Raw genomic sequence first — 23,309 nt, forward strand, 5'->3', positions numbered from 1 at the left:
AAAATAGAAGATTTTAATATCAACCTCTACAGGATTGGTGGGTCCTCCCTCGGGACGGTTGAGCTAACGTAGGCTAATGCGATTAGCATGAGGTTTTAAGTAACAAGGCCATTTGCCAGGACATAGACATCTGATATTGGCAGAAAGCTGAAATTCTTGCTAATCTAACTGCACTGTCCAATTTACAGTAGCTATTACAGTGAAATAATACCATGCTATTGTTTGAGGAGAGTGCACAGTTATGAACTTGAAAAGTAATTAATAAACCAATTAGGCACATTTGGGCAGTCTTGATACATTTTGAACATTAATGCAATGGTTCATTGGATCAGTCTAAAACGTTGCACCTACAATGCTGCTATCTAGTGTCCAAAAGCTAAATTGTGCCTGGGCTGGAATAATACATTATGGTCTTTCTCTTGCATTTCAAAAATGATGGTACAAAAAATGCATGTTTTTTTCTGTGTATTATCTTTTACCAGATCTAATGTGTTATATTCTCCTACATTCATTTCACATTTCCACAAACTTCAAAGTGTTTCCTTTCAAATGGTATCAAGAATATGTATATCCTTGCTTCAGGTCCTGAGCTACACGTAGTTAGATTTGGGTATGTCATTTTCGGCCAAAAATTCAAAAAGGGTCCGATTCTAAAGAGATTTTTTTTAAATATCATCCAGCTACTGTAGCTACTTCCTTAACATTAACAGACAGTACTACTGTAGCTACTTCCTTAACATGAACAGCCAGTACTACTGTAGCTACTTCCTTAACATTAACAGGCAGTACTACTGTAGCTACTTCCTTAACATTAACAGACAGTACTACTGTAGCTACTTAACATTAACAGGCAGTACTACTGTAGCTACTTCCTTAACATGAACAGCCAGTACTACTGTAGCTACTTCCTTAACATTAACAGGCAGTACTACTGTAGCTACTTCCTTAACATTAACAGGCAGTACTACTGTAGCTACTTCCTTAACATTAACAGACAGTACTACTGTAGCTACTTAACATTAACAGGCAGTACTACTGTAGCTACTTCCTTAACATTAACAGACAGTACTACTGTAGCTACTTCCTTAACATTAACAGGCAGTACTACTGTAGCTACTTCCTTAACATTAACAGGCAGTACTACTGTAGCTGCTTCCTTAACATTAACAGGTAGTACTAGTAGTTCAACAAATGAAATAGAAACCAAAAGTAAAGTTCCTGACTCCTCCTTCAGTCTGAATTTGGAACATTCCTGTTCGCGGGCTTGGGCCTCTGACCCTTAACCTGGATGTTCTTTTCTGCGTTGTGTACTATTCTAATAACTTGAAGTTTGATGGAATAGCCGTTTTAACTCTCCTACATACAGATCCTTGCGGCATGTTGCCGTGCATTGTCATGCTGAAACATGAGGTGAAGGCCGACGGATGAATGGCTCAGCAATGGGCCTTGGGATCTCGTCACGGTATCTCTGAGCATTCAAATTGCCATCTATAAAATGCAATTTTGTTCATTGTCTGTAGTTTATGCCTGCCCGTACCATAACCCCAATGCTAACATACTAACACCACAACATTGACATCAGAAAACCATACACATGGTCAGCGGTTGTGAGTCTGTTTGGACATACTGCCAAATTCTCTAAAACGACATTGGCGTCTTATGGTATAGAAATTAGCATTTGTTTCTCTGGCAACAGCTCTGGTGGACATTCCTGCAGTCATCATGCCAATTGCACGCTACCTCAAAACAGTGGCCTTTTATTGTCCACAGCACAAGTTTCACCTCTGTAATGATCATGCTGTTTAATCTGATTCTTGATATTCCACACCTGTCAGGTAGATGGACTATCTTGGCAAAAGATAAATGCTCACTAACAGGGATGTAAACAAATTTGTGCACAACATTTTGAGAGAAATAAGCTTTTAGTGCTTATGGAACATTTCTGGGATCTTTTATTCCAGCTCAGGAATCATGGGACCAACACTTTACAAGTTGCGTTTATATTTTTGTTTAGTGTATGTTGGCTAGACCTTCTATAAATCAATCATTTCACCGTATTAGCGTAAAATAAATATAGACTATGCAGAGCCTTTGGTCCATTCGGATCTATCAGCTGTAGTTACATAGACCCGAGATCCGATGACAATCAAACAGGACCCACCCTGACCCGAGGGACAAGTTAGAATTTCAGACCAGAATGGGCCCGGGTCTCGGGTATATGAAGACCTCTAATTGGCATCCAAAGTCAACAATATGAGTGTGTTGTTATGTCATGATCTGCTTGTAAACTGTAAAATGTTGTCACCTATCCTTCAACTGAATTATAAATACAAACAGTTCCAACTGTCTGTGTGGCTCCTCTTCTTCACTGAAAATGTATTATGTTGGTAGATTGTCTTTATCGATGACAAGTCAGTATAGTAACATGGTGATAATGAAGGATAACATATGCTGTACACTGACTGTTGTAATAATATAACATCACACTGCTGATAGAAATATAATGTAATAAAAGCTGTCTTGTTTTTGTTGTTTTGGGGCGACAGGTAGCCTAGTGGTTAGAGCGTTAGACTAGTAACCGGAAGGTGGCTGGTTCGAATCCCTGAGTCGAAAAGGTACAAATCTGTCAGGCAGTTTAGGGGATGCCGTCATTGTAATTTATTTTATAAAATAATATGTGCATTTGTTTGGCCTGACTTCTGTCTGTCAAAGAGGCTAACAAAACATGTACAAACACTACGCTGATACGACGCTCACGAACATTTCCTGCCGCATCTCATAATCCAGACCAAACTCACTCGGAAAGTGGATACATTGTTTCCGCTGCTCTACGAGACCTCACCATTTCCAATTATTTTCAGCCAAACAGGAAATCAGTTCCAGGTAACCTATTGCTAATGATTATTATTTGTTTTAATTATGCTTGTAACACGGTCTGTAAACCAACGCATTCCAGGATGAAACCGCACTGGTTTCAGCGGCCTGGTTTTGTTGTTCCCCCAGCTAGTTAGCTGTTAGCCAGTTAGCAACATCTCCCGTCAAAACCCGTTTGTGTAGCTAGCTAACATACTAACTTTATTTCAGGGTCACTGTTGAAGTGACCATTTCATTTCATAGTTAGCCAGCTGTCTACTCATCGTGAGTAAAATGACTGTACCAAGGAATAGGCTAACCGGCTGCTCATTGTTTAGCCACAGATAGGTTGGTTATACAACATATATAGTTTAGCTATCTAGGTAGATAGCTCGCAAAATTATGACTTCCCGGCTACCGGTTTATGCAAACAGTTAATCCCTTGAACAAACCTACAGTGTCGTTGCGCAAAATGGTACGCAGCATCATCTGGATATTTGGGCAACAAAAATTCAACCTTCAGCTACAATTTCTGCCAAGCCGTCCACGTATACACCTACGCATGCACGTTCGATAAATTCGACGCAGTGATGGAAAAAAAAGTGGTTGTCATACTTGAGTAAAAGTAAAGATATCTTAATAGAAAATGACTCAAAAGTCACCCAGTAAAATACTACTTGAGTAAACGTCTAAAAGTATTTGGTTTTAAATATACTTAAGTATCAAAAGTAAATGTAATGCTAGGGACACACCCCAACACTCAGACATAATTTAAAAACGAAGCATTTGTGTTTAGTGAATCCGCCAGATTTAGGTAGGAGGGATGACCAGGGACGTGCTCTTGATAAGTGTGTGGAAATGGACCATTTTCATGTCCTGCTAAGCATTCAACATGTAATGAGTACTTTTGGGTGTCAGGGAAACTGTATGGAGTAAATAGTACATACTTTTCTTTAGAAATGTAGTGAAGTAAAAGTTCTCAAAAATATAAATATTGTAACGACCCTGTGTTTATAAACGCGCTTGAGAATGCTTTTGCGGCACAGTCGATAGCGCGCTGGACTTCGGGGCTAGAAGGTCGAGGGTTCGAGTCCTGCTCCCATCCTGTTTCATTACAATATACATATTGTGATGATCAATGCATGGTCCCTTTCCCATGACTTTTTCAAGCAAATTAATAAGGAATGTCGTCATAAGAAGCAAAATTCGGGTTTCCATCAAAAAATAATGCAGCTGTGAAGCGGGGAAAAGTAACTAAGTATTTCGGGGTCACAGATCTTCTTCTTCTATGGTATAATGGCGTTCTCAACAATCGGATGTGCATTCCGCCACCCACTGTGGGGTGGATAATCAGGATCCTAAAAAGGAAATAATGTGGGTATTTCTTATTTATTTTTTCATTCAAACATTATGTATATACTGAGATGATGCATGTCTCTCCGCTCTAGTAATGGGAGTGGTTGTCCACAAAGCGGCACGGTGGGCTGTCTAGCTCCTCCCCTATCCTTTCTTTGAATTGGTGGATACATCTCATTATTGTAATCCGTTTTTGAATATTTGATGAGGGTTGTTGACGTCAACCGCCTGTATTCAATGGATTCGAGATGCTATGTCACTTTAATAATGCCACTTTAATAGTGTTTACAGATCTTGCATTTACTCATCTCATATGTATATACTGTATTTTATACCATCTATTGCATCTTGCCTATGCCGCTCGGTCATTGCTCATCCGTATATTTATATGTATATATTCCATCTCTTTACTTAGATTTGTGTGTATTAGGTAGTTGTTGTGGAATTGTTAGATTGCTGCACTTTCGGAACTAGAAGCATAAGAATTTTGCTACACTCGTAATAACATCTGCTGACCATGTGCATGTGTGACCAATAACATTTGATTTGATTTATGCTACTAGCCTCATGCCATGAATATGCATAGCCATCTCGACTCCAAAATAGTGTCCTAGTTATATCAGTGCACTCGAAAACTACTTAAACATTACGAAAACTCTATTCGATCAAATAAACCTTGTGTAGCAAATAAGCCATTGCTTTTTTGTTGTTGACTAAATTCAACTCTCATTGAGAGAGACTCTCATTGACCTCCATACAAAAACTCCTTGCTTGGTGGGCAAAACAACGAAAAAACGCCACCTGCTGGAGGGACACAGATTTGCAGCCAAGTTGGGCATCTCTTCCTATCTGTGTATACAGTCGTGGCCAAACGTTTTGAGAATGACACAAATATAAATTTTCACAAAATCTGCTGACTCAGTTGGTATGATGGCAATTTGCATATACTCCAGAATGTTATGAAACGTGATCAGATTAATTAAATAAAGGTGAAATAAAATAAAAAAATTAAAAAAAAATTGCAAAGTCTCTCTTTGCCATGCAAATGAACTGAATCCCCAAAAAACATTTCCATTGCATTTCAGCCCTGCCACAAAAGGACCAGCTGACATCCTGTCAGTGATTCTTTCGTTAACTTCTTATGGCTGTGGGCAGTATTGAGTAGCTTTGATGAATAAGGTGCCCAGAGTAAACTGCCTGCTACTCATGCCAAGTTCCTAATATATGCATATTATTAGTAGATTTGGATAGAAAACACGCTGAAGTTTCTAAAACTGTTTGAATGATGTCTGTGAGTATAATAGAACTCATATGGCAGGCAAAAACCTGAAAAAAAATCCAACCAGGAAGTGGGAAATGTGAGGTTTGGAGTTTTTCAAGTCATTGCCTATCGAATATATAGTGTCTATGGGGGTCATATTGCACTTCCTAAGGCTTCCACTAGATGTCAACAGTCTTTAGAACCTTGTTTGATGCTTCTACTGTGGAGGTCTGCCAGAGTGCCATGAGCTGACCACGCGCATTCACGTGAGTTAGCTTGCGTTCCATTGCATTTCTACAGACAAAGGAATTCTCCTGTTGGAACATTATTGCAGATTTATGATAAAAACATCCTTAAGATTGATTCTATACATTGTTTGACATGTTTCTACGGACTGTAACGGAATTTTTTGACTTTGTCTGCTCGCGCCTCATGAATTTGGATTACTGGGCTGAACGCGTTAACAAAAGGAGGTATTTGGACATAAATTATGGACTTTATTGAACAAATCAACTGGGAACTGGGATTCCTGGGAGTGCATTCTGATGAAGATCATCAAAGGTAAGTGAATATTTATAATGCTATTTCTGACTTCTGTTGACTCCACAACATGGCGGATATCTGTATGACTTGTTTTGTTGTCTGAGCGCTGTACTCAGATTATTGCAGTGTGTGACTTTTTTTGGGTAAAGCCTTTTTGAACTCTGACACAGCGGTTGCATTAACTTTTTATGGCTGCAGGGGCAGTATTGAGTAGCTTGGATGAAAAGGTGCTCATTGTAAACGGCCAGCTCCTCAGTCTCAGTTGCTAATATATGCATATTATTATTAGTATTGGATAGAAAACACTCTAAAGTTTCCAAAACTGTCAAAATATTGTCTGTGAGTATAACAGAACTGATATTGCAGGCGAAACCCTGAGGAAAATCAAAACAGGAAGTGGCTTCTATTTTGAAAACTCCATGTTCCATAGCCTCCCTTTGCTGGATTTAAAGTGATATGAACCAGATTCCTTATCCTATCGCTTCCTAAAGGTGTCAACAGTCTTCAGACATAGTTTCAGGCTTTTATTTTGAAAAATGAGCCAGAACGATAACATCGCGTCAAGTGGTCACATGAGTTTTGCTCGCGCAACAGAGTTTGGATAGGTATTGCTTTTCCCTCTCCTACTGTGAAAGACATTTGCGGTTGATATATTATCGATTATATATTTTAAAAACAACCTGAGGATTGATTATAAAAAACGTTTGACGTGTTTCTGTGGACATTATGGAAAATATTTGGAATTTTCGTCTGCGTTGTCGTGACCGCTCTTTCCTGTGGATTTCTGAACAAATAAACTGAGGTATTTTGGATATAAAAATAATCTTTATGGAACAAAAGGAACATTTGTTGTGTAACTGGGAGTCTCGTGAGTGAAAACATCAGAAGATCATCAAAGGTAAACAATTAATTTGATTGCTTTTCTGATTTTTGTGACCAAGATACCTGATGCTAAGTGTACTTAATGTTTTGTCGTGAGATCGATAAATTTACACAAACGCTTGGATTGCTTTCGCCGTAAAGCATAATTTCAAAATCTGACACGACAGGTGGATTAAGAAGAGGCTAAAGTGTGTTTTCCAATATTGCACTTGTGATTTCATGAATATAAATATTTGTAGATAATCAAAGGTTAGTGATTAATTTTATCTCTATTTCTGCTTTTTGTGACTCATCTCTATGGCTGTGTTTTTTTGTGACTAGGTGCAGACCTAACATAATCGTTTGGTGTGCTTTCGTCGTAAAGCCTTTTTGAAATCGGACACTGGTGGGATTAACAACAAGATTATATTTTAAAATGGTGTAAAATACTTCTATGTTTGAGGAATTTTAATTATGAGATTTCTGTTTTGAATTTGGCACTTTCACTGGCTGTTGTCATATCGATCCCGTTAGCAGGATCTAAGACATAAGAAGTAAACACAGGTGTGAGTGTTGACGAGGACAAGGCTTGAGATCACTCTGTCATGCTGATTGAGTTAAAATAACAGACTGGAAGCTTCAAAAGTAGGGTGGTGCTTGGAATCATTGTTCATCCTCTGTCAATCATGGTTACCTGCAAGGAAACACGTGCCATCATCATTGCTTTGCACAAAAAGTGCTTCACAGGCAAGGATATTGCTGCCAGTAAGATTGCACCTAAATCAACCATTTATCGGATCATCAAGAACTCAAGAGAGCGGTTAAATTGTTGTGAAGAAGGCTTCAGGGCGTACAAGAAAGTCCAGCAAGCGCCAGGACCGTCTCCTAAAGTTGATTCAACTGCGGGATCGGGGCACAACCAGTACAGAGCTTGCTCAGGAATGGCAGCAGGCCGGTGTGAGTGTATCTGCACGCACAGTGATTCAAAGACTTTTGGAGGATGGTATGGTGTCAAGAAGGGCAGCAAAGAAGCCACTTCTCTCCAGGAGAAACATCAGGGACAGACTGATATTGAAGAATCAGTCCTGTGTCAACAGTAAAGCATCCTGAGACCATTCATGTGTGGGGTTGCTTCTGAGCCAAGGGAGTGGGCTCACTCACAATTTTGCCTAAGAACACAGCCATGAATAAAGAATGGTACCAGCAACTTCTCCCAACCATCCAGGAACAGTTTGGTGACGAACAATGCCTTTTCCAGCATGATGGAGCACCTTGCCATAAGGCAAAAGTGATAAGTAAGTGGCTCAACTAAGTGGCCCGGGGAACAAAACATCAATATTTTGGGTCCATGGCCAGGAAACTCCCCAGACCTTAATCCCATTGAGAATTTGTGGTCAATCCTCAAGAGGTGGGTGGACAAACAAAACCCCACAAATTCTGACAAACTCCAAGCATCGATTATGCAAGAATAAGCTGCCATCAGTCAGGATGTGGCCCAGAAGTTAATTGACAGCATGCCAGGGTTAGATTGCAGAGGTCTTGAAAAAGAAGGGTCAACACTGCAAATATTGACTCTTTGCATCAACTTCATGTAATTGTCCATAAAAGCCTTTGACACTTATGAAATGCTTGTAATTATACTTCAGTATTCCATAGTAACATCTGACAACAATATCTAAAGACACTGAAGCAGCAAACTTTGTGGAAAGTAATATTTGTGTCATTCTCAACTTTTGGTCACGACCGTACTTTGTTTAGGAATAATTAGTGCGAAAATGTGCAGAATTATCTATATATTTTATAGTTGTTATCATAGTTCAAAAGGCACTGAGCTATCTTTATTTGCAGGTGCCTGGTAACAGTTGAATAAAATGAGAAAAAAGAAGAAACCCGCACACTGCTATTGATAGTATCACTGCTCTTTAATAAGCTTTACGTACGGGCCTCGAGGCCTTCGTCTGAGCTTTACGTACGGACTTTGAGGCCTTCGTCTGAGCTTTACGTACGGGCTTTGAGGCCTTCGTCTGAGCTTTACGTACGGACTTTGAGGCCTTCGTCTGAGCTTTACGTACGGGCTTTGAGGCCTTCATCGGAGCTTTACGTACGGACTTTGAGGCCTTCGTCTGAGCTTTACGTACGGGCTTTGAGGCCTTCGTCTGAGCTTTACGTACGGGCTTTGAGGCCTTCGTCTGAGCTTTACGTACAGGCTTTGAGGCCTTCGTCTGAGCTTTACGTACGGGCTTTGAGGCCTTCGTCTGAGCTTTACGTACGGGCTTTGAGGCCTTCGTCTGAGCTTTACGTACGGGCTTTGAGGCCTTCGTCGGAGCTTTACGTACGGGCTTTGAGGCCTTCGTCTGAGCTTTACGTACGGGCTTTGAGGCCTTCGTCGGAGCTTTACGTACGGGCTTTGAGGCCTTCGTCTGAGCTTTACGTACGGGCTTTGAGGCCTTCGTCTGAGCTTTACGTACGGGTCTCGAGGCATTCGTCTGAGCTTTACGTACGGGCTTTGAGGCCTTCGTCTGAGCTTTACGTACGGGTCTCGAGGCATTCGTCTGAGCTTTACGTACGGGCTTTGAGGCCTTCGTCTGAGCCTTACGTACCGGTCTCAAGGCCTTCGTCAGAGCTTTTGTGAGCTAAAAAAAAAAGTGCACCCTTATGTAGACATTCAATCGAATGGAGTCGAGGGTAAAACAAATCAGTGCTACCAAATATAACAATACATAAAACGTGTTAAACACCACAATGAGGACATTTGACCTACCGAGCAAGTTTTCAAAAGATCATTGTGTACAGTGCAAGGAAAAACACCAGAGTCACCTGAAATAGGGGCATAATTCATGTTGACATTTACAACGTCACATACGTAGGCGTTTCATCATTAAGACCTTGAGGAAATCATGTCTGGAGGGTGAAAAATCCCCAAACATTCTTTATATCACTTCCCCTGTCTGATACCTAGACTTTCTCTATGCCACAAAATCTAAAAGGTAGAAATGTCCTGTTTTAGGTCATTAAAATGTTCTGGGACTGGATGATCCCTGTCCTTTCTCCCGATTTATGAATTTTTGTATCCACAGATTCTCTGTTTTGAGAGAACGAGAGGTTTTACCAACATCACACAGCCCACATGGACATTTAATAATGTAGATAACATGGGTGGTGGAACACGTAATAAAGTAGATAACATGGGTGGTGGAACACGTAATAATGTAGATAACATGGGTGGTGGAACACGTAATAATGTAGATAACATGGGTGGTGGAACACGTAATAATGTAGATAACATGGGTGGTGGCACACGTAATAATGTAGATAACATGGGTGGTGGAACACGTAATAATGTAGATAACATGGGTGGTGGAACACGTAATAATGTAGATAACATGGGTGGTGGAACACGTAATAAAGTAGATAACATGGGTGGTGGAACACGTAATAATGTAGATAACATGGGTGGTGGAACACGTAATCATGTAGATAACATGGGTGGTGGAACACGTAATGATGTTATTTATTTGGAACCGTTTTCCTGTGTGTGGGTGGCAGAAACATTCACACTTCATCATATTGTTGCACTGTGTTCAACCTGTGCATTAATAGCTCCCAGTTGGAAGAGGGCGTAAAAGAGGCTGGATTGATTTAAATTTTGTGGCTGGCAGTTGGCATGGACCAATTTATCGCGTAAATTGCGACCTCTCCTCGATACAATACGTGGTGGATTCTTAAATTCAGCTGGCAAAAGCTGGGTCCGTGGAATAAAACATGCCAGTGTTTTCTTGACAGCATCTCCCACTCTGTGTGAGTTCAAAGTGTATGTGGCGGTGAACATTACAGAGGGTTCTTTAACTCTAGTGGGTCTTTTTTTGTTGTAGCAGTTCATCTCGTATTTTTCTCCAATGCCACATTAAGAGCTTCATCCACACGGCAAGGGTAGCCTAGTGGTTAGAGTGTTGGACTTGTAACCGGAAGGTTGCAAGATCAAATCCCCGAGCCGACAAGTAAAAAAATCTGTTGTTCTGTCCCTGAACAAGGCAGTTAACCCACTGTTCCCCAGTAGGCTGTCATTTAAAAAAAATGTGTGGAGAGTAGCCTCTTAGAACCCTATTGCCCATCTTCGCTGCTTTTTCTAGATAGTACTCTGTGGAGTGGCATATACTCTGAAAAAACGGGCTTCTTGGAAGTCCTCTTTATAATGTCTCAGGGTGGATGCTGTCACCCTTGTAATAGAGTATTTCTGTCCGTTTCTTTGTTGGAAGTTGTAAACAGAGTTCCATTTGATTTCTCAATCCACATATCGAGGTAATGAACACATTTAGTGTCCCATTCAATAGTGAATTTGAGATTGGGGTCAATGTCATTGAGTAATGCCATAAAATCTGACAGCTCTTCTCCCCCCCCCCCCCCCCCCCAACACATATGCAAATAAATTCATCAATATATCAATACCACTCATTCAGGACTTTATTCAAAAATAAATTTTTGATTTTCCTTGTTCACAATACGTTCTTCAAAACAACCCACAAAGTTTAGCACTGAGCTCTGAGCGAATGTGGAGCCCATCGATGTTCCATTCATTTGGAGGTATCAAACCTATAAATCATTATCAAACCTATAATAGTTTGGTCAAAACACATTGAGCTCCAGAATGACGTTTATTGGTGGGTATTCGTTAGTATCTCTGTCTCTCAAATAGTGAGCTAAGGCTGCCAGCCCCCACTGTATGGGGAATGTTAGTATGTAGACTCTCAAAGTATATCTATAAGATATTATTTTTTTATTTTTTTTCAAGCAAACAACAATGTTTGTGTGTGTACTCTTATCTGGTGTACGTTGTGCTGCAGTAAAAGGTCCATTCTACCCAGGAACACTTCTAGTCTCCAAGTCCACTGAGTTTACACCCCCAGGAACACTTCTAGTCTCCAAGTCCACTGAGTTTACACCCCCAGGAACACTTCTAGTCTCCAAGTCCACTGAGTTTACACCCCCAGGAACACTTCTAGTCTCCAAGTCCACTGAGTTTACACCCCCAGGATCGTCGCTGCTCATTTTGCGTCCCTTAAAGAGTGACCAATCAGCTTTAATCCACTTGTTTGTCATTTTGGACATAAATATCTGTGTCTATAAAGCCAGGGTCGAGCCTACTCACTAGAGTCTGCAGAAGGGGTGGGCAAACTGTTTGGCTCAAGGGCCACATCGGGATTTTGAAATTCACATTTTGGGGGGGACCAATTGTTTGTTAAATTCAATTTGCGGGGAACTCCCGAGTGGCGCAGTAGTCTAAGGCCCTGCATCGCAGTGTCACTACAGACACGGGTTCGATCCCAGGCTCTGTCACAGCTGGTCATGACTGGGAGACCCAGCATCGTCCGGGTTAGGAGAAGGTTTGAAAGGCTGAGATTTCCTTGTCCCATCCCGCTCCAGCGACTCCTGTGGCGGGCTGGGCGTATGCACGCTGACACGGTAGCCAGGTGGACGGTGTTTCCTTTGACACATTGGTGCGGCTGACTTCCGGGTTAAGCGGGCATTGAGTCAAGAAGCAGTGTGGCTTGGCTGGGTCGTGTTTCGGAGGACGCACGGCTCTCAACCTTCGCCTCTCCCGAGTCAATACGGGATTTGCAGCAATGGGACAAGACTGTAACTACCAATTGAGATGCCACGAAATTGGAGAGAAAAAGGAAACTTTTTTTATTTTTTTTTAGGTTTAACTCAGCATCACTCTGTTACCTTGGAATTGTCCCTTATTCTAACACAAGAAAGTGCTTCTTTTTTTGGGGGGGGGGGGGCGGGGGGGGATTCCTGCTGGACAGGATGTGTGGATAGCTAGCTTAGATGTTTGTCTTTTCAAGAGTTATACCACGATCAAGGTTTGTGAAAATCATCCTGAACTCTTTTGGTCTCGTCTTTTAGATCCACCTCTAGCCTACCATGTCTGAATCAGGTTCTGGTTGTGGTGTTCCAGCCCAGAGAAGCTCACAGCTGGGTCCAGAGATGCTGTCAGTGATGCTGGATAACTGCAGTCAAACAGTGGAATTCAATGTGATTGTCAAGGAGGAGGGCGAGGAGAGAGAAATCAATGAGGAGGAAGAGAGAGAGGAGGACAGGAACTCTGTTGACTCAGGTAAATTCAGGCTAACATCCTCTTTGGTTCAGAGGTAAACAACCCAAAATAACCATTGATTTCCTGGTTCATTAAGAAATGTAAACTTACATATGTTTTTGGGTGTTGAATAAAATATTAATTCAGAATATTTAGGCAAGTTAGCTGGCTAACTCATTGATTCTGGTTTGTAGTATAACCCCTCAGGCTTCTGTATGTGTAAGAGGGAAGGCGAATGCCAAAACAAAAATGTCTACAGACCAATGTGCAATGCATTGTAATTTGACAATTGTGTTATACAGTATTGCAAAAAAGTATTTAGTCAGCCACCAATTGTGCAAGTTCTCCCACTTAAAAAGACGAGAGAGGCCTGTAATTTTCATCATAGGTATACTTCAACTATGACAGACAAAATTAGAAAAAAAATCCAGAAAATCACATTGTAAGATTTTTAATGAATTTATTTGCAAATTATGGTGGAAAATAAGTATTTGGTCACCTACAAACAAGCAAGATTTCTGGCTCTCACAGACCTGTAACTTCTTCTTTAAGAGGCTCCTCTGTCCTCCACTCATTACCTGTATTATTGGCACCTGTTTGAACTTGTTATCAGTATAAAAGACACCTGTCCACAACCTCAAACAGTCACACTCCAAACTTACTATGACCAAGACCAAAGAGTTGTCAAAGGACACCAGAAACAAAATTGTAGACCTGCACCAGGCTGGGAAGACTGAATCTGCAATAGGTGAGCAGCTTGGTTTGAAGAAATCAACTGTGGGAGCAATTATTAGGAAATGGAAGACATACAAGACCACTGATAATATCTCTTGATCTGGGGCTCCACGCAAGATCTCACCCAGTGGGGTCAAAATGATCACAAGTGAGCAAAAAATCCCAGAACCACACGGGGGGACCTAGTGAATGACCTGCAGAGAGCTGGGACCAAAGTAACAAAGCCTACCATCAGTAACACACTACGCCGCCAGGGACTCAAATCCTGCAGTGCCAGACGTGTCCAGGCCCTGCTTAAGCCAGTACATGTCCAGGCCCGTCTGAAGTTTGCTAGAGAGCATTTGGATGATCCAGAAGAAGATTGGGAGAATGTCATATGGTCAGATGAAACCAAAATAGAACGTTTTGGTAAAAACTCAACGCGTCATGTTTGGAGGACAAAGAATGCTGAGTTGCATCCAAAGAACACCATACCTACTGTGAAGCATGGGGGTGGAATTATCATGCTTTGGGGCTGTTTTCTGCAAAGGGACCAGGACGACTGATCCATGTAAAGGAAAGAATGAATGGGGTCATGTATCGTGAGATTTTGAGTGAAAACCTCCTTCCATCAGCAAGGGCATTGAAGATGAAATGTGGCTGGGTCTTTCAGCATGACAATGATCCCAAACACACCGCATGGGCAACGAAGGAGTGGCTTCGTAAGAAGCATTTCAAAGGCCTGGAGTGGCCTAGCCAGTCTCCATATCTCAACCCCATAGAAAATCTTTGGAGGGAGTTGAAAGTCCGTGTTGCCCAGCAACAGCCCCAAAACATCACTGCTCTAGAGGAGATCTGCATGGAGGAATGGGCCAAAATACCAGTAACAGTGTGTGAAAACCTTGTGAAGACATACAGAAAATGTTTGACCTCTGTCATTGCCAACAAAGTGTATATAACAAAGTATAGAGATACAATTTTGTTATTGACCAAATACTTATTTTCCACCATAATTTGCAAATAAATACATTTAAAAAACTTACAATGTGATTTTCTGGATCTTTTTTCTCAATTTGTCTGTCATAGTTGAAGTGTACCTATGATGAAAATTACAGGCCTCCCTCATCTTTTTAAGTGGGAGAACTTGCACAATTGGTGGCTGACTAAATCATTTTTTGCCCCACTGTATATGTGTGATGCAACAAGCCCATTGCAAAGTATTTATTTCAATACTCTGTTAATTATAATGACTGAATCCTGCATTATTAAACTTAAATACTTTGTTTCTCTCTGTCTGTTTCTTATCCTATATCTGTTCATATTCTTACAGGAGAGAGCCCCAACCCAGACTCAGTCAACAAGCCCAGTTCCACAGCATCAATACTACCTGGCCGTGGGAGTTACCCCTGTCCTCAATGTGAGAAGAGTTTCAGTTCCTCAACTAACCTAAAGAATCATCAAAGAGTGCACACTGGAGAGAAACCTTTTGACTGCTCAACATGTGGGAAGAGTTTCAGTGAGAAAGTAAACCTCAAGAGACATGAGAGAGTACATAGTGGAGAGAAGCCTTACCACTGTACCACATGTGGGAAGAACTTCAATCATTCAGGAAGCCTTAAGCAACATCTGCGAATACATACAGGGGAGAAACCTTACCATTGCTCTCTTTGCGGGAAGAATTTCAGTCGGGCAGGAGACCTGAAGACTCATCAGAGATCCCACAGTGAAGAGAAGCCGTACCACTGCTCTCTTTGTGGGAAGAGTTTCAATCAGCCAGGAAACCTAAAAAGTCATCAGCGAATACACATTGGAGAGAAGCCTGCCTGTGCTTTAAATTTGATTGTCAAAGAGGAGGAGGATGAGAAGGAAATCGATGAGAAGGAAAAGAGAGAAGTTGAGGAAGAAAATAGTGGTGTAATTAACCTAGGTACATCAAGACTTCCTGGTCGTGGGAGTTACCCCTGTCCTCAATGTGGAAAGAGTTTCAGTTCTTCAGGTAATCTAAAAAATCATGAGAGAGTACATACTGGGGAGAAACCTTTCCACTGTGCTACATGTGGGAAGAGTTTCAGTGAAAAAGTCAACCTCACGAGACACGAGAGGGTACATAGTGGAGAGAAGCCTTACCACTGCACCCAATGTGGGAAGAGCTTCAATCATTCTGGAAGCCTTAAGGAACATCAAAGAGTACATACAGGGGAGAAGCCGTACCACTGCTCTCTTTGTTGGAAGAGTTTCAGTCAGCCAGGAAACCTTAAGAAACACCAGAGAATACATACAGGGGAGAAGCCTTACCACTGCTCTCTGTGCGGAAAGAATTTTCGTTTCGCAGGAGACCTAAAGAGTCATCAGAGATCACACAGTGGAGAGAAGCCTTACCAATGCTCTCTGTGTGGTAAGGGATTCACTCAGCTAAGAATTCTTAAAAGTCATCAGAGGATACATATTGGAGAGACGCCTGTCTGTGCGTTCAATGTATTTCTCCAGGAGGAGGAGAGTGAGAGGGAAATCAATATGGAGGAAAAGAGAGATGTTGAGGAAGAGGAGGACAATAGTGGTGTAGTTGACCCAGACATATCAAGACTACTTGGTCGTGGTCGTTACCCCTGCCCTCAATGTGAGAAGAGTTTCCGTTCCTCAAGTAATCTAAAAAATCATCAAAGAGTACACACTGGAGAGAAACCTTTCCACTGCTCCCAATGTGGGAGGGGTTTCAGTGAGAAAGTAAACCTTAAGAGACATGAAAGAGTACATAGTGGAGAGAAGCCTTACCACTGCACCACATGTGGGAAGAGTTTCAATCATTCAGGAAGCCTTAAAGAACATCAGAGAATTCATACAGGTGAGAAACCTTACCACTGCTCACTGTGCGGAAATAATTTCCGTTTTGCTGGAGACCTAAAGAATCATCAGAGATCACACAGTGGAGAGAAGCCTTACCACTGCACTCAGTGTGGAGAGAGATTCACTCAGCTAAGAAGTCTAAAAAGGCATGAGAGAATATCCATTGGAGCGAAGCCTGCCTGTGCTTTCCATGTGATTGTCCAAGAGGAGGAGGAGGAGGGAGGAGAGAGAGAAGTTGAGGGAGAGGAGAGTAACGTGAAATAAAGGTGAAGTGAGGATACTTAAGCTAACTCAATAGCTATTGAAATTCACACCTTTCCTTGCAATGGCATCTTCTGTGACAACATGGTCATGGACAGCACCATTTAGGGCTATCTTCATCTTCTTTTACTTCTATGAGTGTATTGGACGTTCACAAATGAACTCAACTTGAATACCACCACCACCTAATGTGCTGGAGAGTGTATTAATCTGACCTTTATTTTGACAGGGAGTCAATACTGAGACCGAGGTCTCTTTTCCAGATGAGGCCTGTAATAGCACCACAATACACATTAAACTACCCATTCATATACACATGAATACACAATAAACACATTCAACTACACATTCGTATGCACGTTAAAATACATGTTATTGTACACAACAATATACGAAAACCAAAACAAACATATTCGGCAACAAGGTCTCATAACAACTGTCTGAAAGGCCCTGAAGGCACTAATTCCTGCATTGTAGATCATTCCACACACAAGGCGCAAGGAAACGAAAGGCTGATCAACTTAAATCTCTAGACACCAAAGGAGTCTCTATAAAGTTAATAAATCCTCTTTTTTTCCCCTCCAATTTTCACCTAAAATGACATACCCAAATCTAACTGCCTGTAGCTCAGGACCTGAAGCAAGGATATGCATATTCTTGATACTCCCAGGAATGATGGATCATTAACTTATACATTAACTTTCACACATCTAGATGGCCGGGCAGGTTGGGTGTGGAGCCAGAGACAGCAGGGGTTCAACCTGGAGAACCCAGTTCCTATACTTAAATAGAACAATAACAATTTAATGTATCAAATAAAACTATGCTACATTTTATCTCTGGCTGTGCTAAATTTTTGTTGTTGTTATGCATTCTCCTCAAACAATAGCATATGGTATTTTTCCTCTATAATAGCTACTGTAAATTGAACAGTGCAGTAAGATTAGCAAGAATTTAAGCTTTCTGCCCATATAAGACATGTCTATGTCCTGCAAAGTTTGCCGTTACTTACAATAGTTATGCTAATCAAATTAGCGCACGTTAGCACAACCGTCCCGGTATAGGGACACCGATCCCGTAGAGGTTTTTAACCAACCCTGTGAACGGGTTTGAGGCAGCTGCTCTTTTATAAATAGTATCACCATAATTGAGAACAGGTAGACAGGTTGACTGCCAAATCTGTTTCCTGCTGACTGTAGAGAGACTAGATCTGTTTTTGTAAAAAATAAAAAAAAATAAAAAACAGCTCATCGGTCTAGTTGGCCATTGTGACGTCATACATTTCATTGTAAACATTGGATGGTGAGAACAGAGGATTTTTACTACCAGCCAATGTGATGACATCACAGAAGCTCTCGCCATTCAAACTTCCTGTCAGTTTATTATGAACGCTTTAAAATGTGATGACGTCACAGAAGCTCTCGCCATTCACACTTCCTGCCAGTTCATTGTGAACTCTTTAACCTATTTTATATCTTTCCCCATTTTTTTATTTAATTTTTTTTTTTATTGCTCAAAATAAGTGACCAAACTACAGGGTTTTTAGGGAAGGGTTTAGCATGTCTAAACTGCTGAAGGTTTCCAAAAAGCACAGTGGTCTCCATCATTGGGTTCTGGAAGGGTTTAACATGTCTAAACTGCTGAAGGTTTCCAAAAAGCACAGTGGTCTCCATCATTGGGTTCTGGAAGGGTTTAACATGTCTAAACTGCTGAAGTTTTCCCAAAAGCACAGTGGTCTCCATCATTGGGTTAGGGAAAAAATATGGAACTACCCAGAATTGGCCTGGAGCTGGCCATCTGACCAATCTGAGCAACCGGGGCAAGAAGGACCTTGTTCAGGCAGGTGACCAAGAACCCAATGACCACTGACGGAATTCCAGTGTTCCTGGGCTGAGATGGGAGAACCTGCCAGAAGGACAACCGTCTCCACAGAGCACTTTATCTGGACTTAATGGGAGAGTGGCCAGACGGAAGCCACTCCTAAGAAAAACGCACATGACAGCAGGCCTGGAGTTTGCAAAGAGGCACGTTAAAAAGACTCTGAGAGCATAAAGGCAAAAATATTCTGTGGTCTGATGAGACAAACATTTTAACTATTTGGCCTGAATGCAAAGCTCTATGTCTGAAGGGCAAAAAAACAGGAACAGTTCATCATTCGTCAAACACTATCCCTACCATGAAGCATGGTGCTGGCAGCGCAATGCTTTTCAGTGGCAGGTACTGGGAAGCATGGTGGTGGCAGCGTGATGCTTTTCAGTGGCAGGTACTGGGAAGCATGGTGGTGGCAGCGTGATGCTTTTCAGTGGCAGGTACTGGGAAGCATGGTGGTGGCAGCGTAATGCTATTCAGTGGCAGGTACTGGAAAGACTGATAAGGATATAGGGAACAATGAATGAAACCAAATTAGGGCTGACCCCATTTTTAGTCTACTGGTTGATTGTTTGGTCGATAGTTTGTTGGTCGGCTGAGATTTCTTTAGGTGTGCAGTCAGAAATATATATATATATGTATATGTGTGTATATATATATATATATATATATATATATATATATGTGTGTATAGCCGTTGAATTTGCCACCATTTCCTAGACCATGTTGCTATGTGCATAACAGCAAAGTTAACCCTCATATTGGTGTTGTTTACACTATTCCCAACGGGCAGAATAATATTATTGTAATCTTAAAACAGCCTCTGTTTGTCACGCATAATATGCACGCAGCTCTGGCTCCTATACCCTCCCTCCTTTCTCTTGATCTCGTGCATCTTTGTTGTTATTGTCGTGATCGTCATTATAATAACGTCATTGTCATTCGTAGGCTTCTTATAATAGGACTCTTCTATAACCACCATCGAGCTGTGGGCTTAAGAGCGCGTCCTGTTTTAGTCTTAATACTGTAACGTCGCTCTGTGTCAATCAATCATTTGTTCGTGTCGTGTCATCGCACAGCATGCGAGTCATTCATGCAATCAATCATTTGTTTGTTTCGTTTCGTGTCATCGCACAGCATGCGAGTCATTCACGCAATCAATCATTTGTTTGTTTCGTTTCGTGTCATCGCACAGCATGCGAGTCATTCATGCAATCAATCCTTTGTTCGTTTCGTGTCGTGTCATCGCACAGCATGCGAGTCATTCATGCAATCAAGCATTTTAGTTTTAACATGAAAGAACAAAGGGAGTTTTGGGTAATTAGCCTGAACAATAAATAAACCGGCCTAAACAATAAATATACCGGCCTAAACAATAAATAAACCGGCCTAAACAACACATAAACCGGCCTAAACAACACATAAACCGGCCTAAACAATAAATAAACCGGCCTGAACAATAAATAAACCGGCCTAAACAACACATAAACCGCAATTCACAAATCCATGCAACTGTTTTACTCTTTGCTGTAATAAAGGATTTATATATTTTTTATTTTACAAAAAAATGAATTTAGTGTTGTTTACGCTGTTCCAAACATGTTTCAAGGGTAGGGAATGTTTTTCCTAAACAAATTATGTATTTTGGTAACAGACTTTTTGAGTCAAAAGAAACAAGTAAGAAACACAATGGGTGTAATTATGGCGCAGCTTCAGCACTGACAGCGGAGATAAATACTGTGGTGTGGGGCCTGTTCACTGCAGTAGGGAGGAGAAATGGTGCGCTTAAAGCATCAGACAAGCTCAGTGCACATAGTTGATTTTTATTCAAACACATATGGAAAAATACACGTTTAAACATTTCGACCAATCGATTGGTCAAAAAAAAACAGACTACTCTCGGTCGACCAATTTCTAAATTTTTTTGTAGGGAAAAGCTCTAAGCCAAATAAAGGCAAATCCTTAATGAGAACATGCTTCAGAGTGCAAACGACCTTAGACTGGGGTGAAGATGACTTTCCAACAGGACAATGACCCCAAGCATACAGCCAAAGAAATGCTGGAATTACTTTAGAACAAAAATGTGAAAATCCTTGAGTGGCCCAGCTAAAGCCCAGACTTGAATCCCATTGAAAATCTGTGGAAAGACTTGAAGATTGCTGTTCACTACTGCTCCCCATCTAACTCAACAGAGCTTGAAAAAGGCTGCAAGGAAGAATGGGAGAAAATCCCCAAATCCAGATGTACAAAGCTGATACAGACATACCCAAGATGACTCAAAGCTGATACAGACATACCCAAGATGACTCAAAGCTGATCCAGACATACCCAAGATGACTCGAAGCTGATCCAGACATACCCAAGATGACTCGAAGCTGATCCAGACATACCCAAGATGACTCGAAGCTGATCCAGACATACCCAAGATGACTCGAAGCTGATCCAGACATACCCAAGATGACTCGAAGCTGATCCAGACATACCCAAGATGACTCGAAGCTGATCCAGACATACCCAAGATGACTCGAAGCTGATCCAGACATACCCAAGATGACTCGAAGATGATCCAGACATACCCAAGATGACTCGAAGATGATCCAGACATACCCAAGATGACTCGAAGCTGATCCAGACATACCCAAGATGACTCGAAGCTGATCCAGACATACCCAAGATGACTCGAAGCTGATCCAGACATACCCAAGATGACTCGAAGCTGATCCAGACATACCCAAGATGACTCGAAGCTGATCCAGACATACCCAAGATGACTCGAAGCTGATACAGACATACCCAAGCTGATACAGACATACCCAAGATGACTCAAAGATGATCCAGACATACCCAAGATGACTCGAAGCTGATACAGACATACCCAAGATGACTCGAAGCTGATCCAGACATACCCAAGATGACTCGAAGCTGATCCAGACATACCCAAGATGACTCGAAGCTGATCCAGACATACCCAAGATGACTCGAAGCTGATACAGACAGACCCAAGATGACTCTAAGCTGATCCAGACATACCCAAGATGACTCGAAGCTGATCCAGACATACCCAAGATGACTCGAAGCTGATCCAGACATACCCAAGATGACTCGAAGCTGATCCAGACATACCCAAGATGACTCGAAGCTGATCCAGACATACCCAAGATGACTCGAAGCTGATCCAGACATACCCAAGATGACTCGAAGCTGATCCAGACATACCCAAGATGACTCGAAGCTGATCCAGACATACCCAAGATGACTCGAAGCTGATACAGACATACCCAAGATGACTCGAAGCTGATTCAGACATACCCAAGATGACTCGAAGCTGATCCAGACATACCCAAGATGACTCAAAGCTGATACAGACATACCCAAGACGACTCGAAGCTGTAATCACAGCCAAAGGTGCTTCTACAAAAGTATTGACTCAAGGATGTGAATACTTATGTAAATGAGTTATTTCTGTAACTTAATTTTCAATAAAAAAAATCGCAAAACATTTCTATAAACATGTTTTCACTTTGTCATTATGGGGTATTGGTGTGTAGATGGGTGAGGAAAAAATATATTCACATTTTAATTTCAGGCTGTAACACAACAAAATGTGTAATTAAGTACTTTCTGAAGTCTCTGTAGGTGAGAACTGTAACTCAGACAGGATCACCTTCTCATTGGGAGGGGTCAGTTTATTCATGTTAATTGACTCCGGGGGCCACGAGTAACATAGTAGATGAGAGCACATGGGAAATCACGAGTAACATAGTGGATGAGAGCACATGGGAAATCACAAGTAACATTGTAGATGAGAGCACATGGGAAATCACGAGTAACATAGTGGATGAGAGCACATGGGAAATCACAAGTAACATTGTAGATGAGAGCACATGGGAAATGTTGAAAGCCAAGATAATCAGGTGCCGTTCATCACTGACTGATAAACAGCTATATGCATACTCATCACGTGAGGCATCACCAGTAAAAGTGTTTTTTTCACATGCCAAATAAAGCTAGGCAAGCGCAGCGCAGGCTGAGTTCACTGTGAAATGTGGACATGGAGAGCTGTTGCTAGGTAAAGAGACGGACATTAAATTGGGTTTTTATACATAACAGCAGTGCCAGATGTAAAGGCGCAGATAAAACAGCAGTAACCCAGGTTGTTTGAAGGGGGGGAGATCAACCTACATGTTGAAGGGGTGAAGATCAACCTACATGTTGAAGGGGGAGATCAACCCACATGTTGAAGGGGTGGGAGATCAACCCACATGTTGAAGGAGGGGAGATCAACCTACATGTTGAAGGGGTGGAGATCAACCTACATGTTGAAGGGGTGGAGATCAACCTACATGTTGAAGGGGGGGAGATCAACCTACATGTTGAAGGGTTGGGAGATCAACCTACATGTTGATAGCAGATCAAACTACATGTTGAAGGGGTGGGAGATCAACCTACATGTTGAAGGGGTGGAGATCAACCTACATGTTGAAGGGGGAGATCAACCTACATGTTGAAGGGGTGGGAGATCAACCTACATGTTGATAGCAGATCAAACTACATGTTGAAGGGGTGGAGATCAACCTACATGTTGAAGGGGGAGATCAACCTACATGTTGAAGGGGTGGGAGATCAACCTACATGTTGAAGGGGGAGATC

The 23,309-nt window shown here is 41.6% G+C and overlaps 1 protein-coding gene across 1 annotated transcript; it reads left to right on the forward strand.

Annotated features, from left to right (window-relative positions):
• Positions 1–2,768: 2,768 nt before the first annotated feature.
• On the forward strand, positions 2,769–20,986 carry LOC110493370 (zinc finger protein 345-like). Its single transcript, XM_036942214.1, has 3 exons — positions 2,769–2,883; positions 12,782–12,992; positions 15,016–20,986. Exons 2-3 carry the CDS (start codon positions 12,800–12,802, stop codon positions 16,791–16,793), a joined length of 1,971 nt encoding a protein of 656 aa, XP_036798109.1. The 5' UTR covers positions 2,769–2,883; positions 12,782–12,799; the 3' UTR covers positions 16,794–20,986.
• The last annotated feature ends 2,323 nt before the right edge of the window (positions 20,987–23,309 follow it).

Source organism: Oncorhynchus mykiss, chromosome 13 (genome assembly GCF_013265735.2).
Source record: "Oncorhynchus mykiss isolate Arlee chromosome 13, USDA_OmykA_1.1, whole genome shotgun sequence".
NCBI lineage: Eukaryota > Metazoa > Chordata > Actinopteri > Salmoniformes > Salmonidae > Oncorhynchus > Oncorhynchus mykiss.

Bases quoted from the DNA above. Each gene is read 5' to 3' on its own strand.
- LOC110493370 (XM_036942214.1), top strand. From the start codon at position 12,800: ATGTCTGAATCAGGTTCTGGTTGTGGTGTTCCAGCCCAGAGAAGCTCA. The intron at 12,993-15,015 runs GTAAATTCAGGC...ATATTCTTACAG, and splicing joins CAGGAACTCTGTTGACTCAG to GAGAGAGCCCCAACCCAGAC.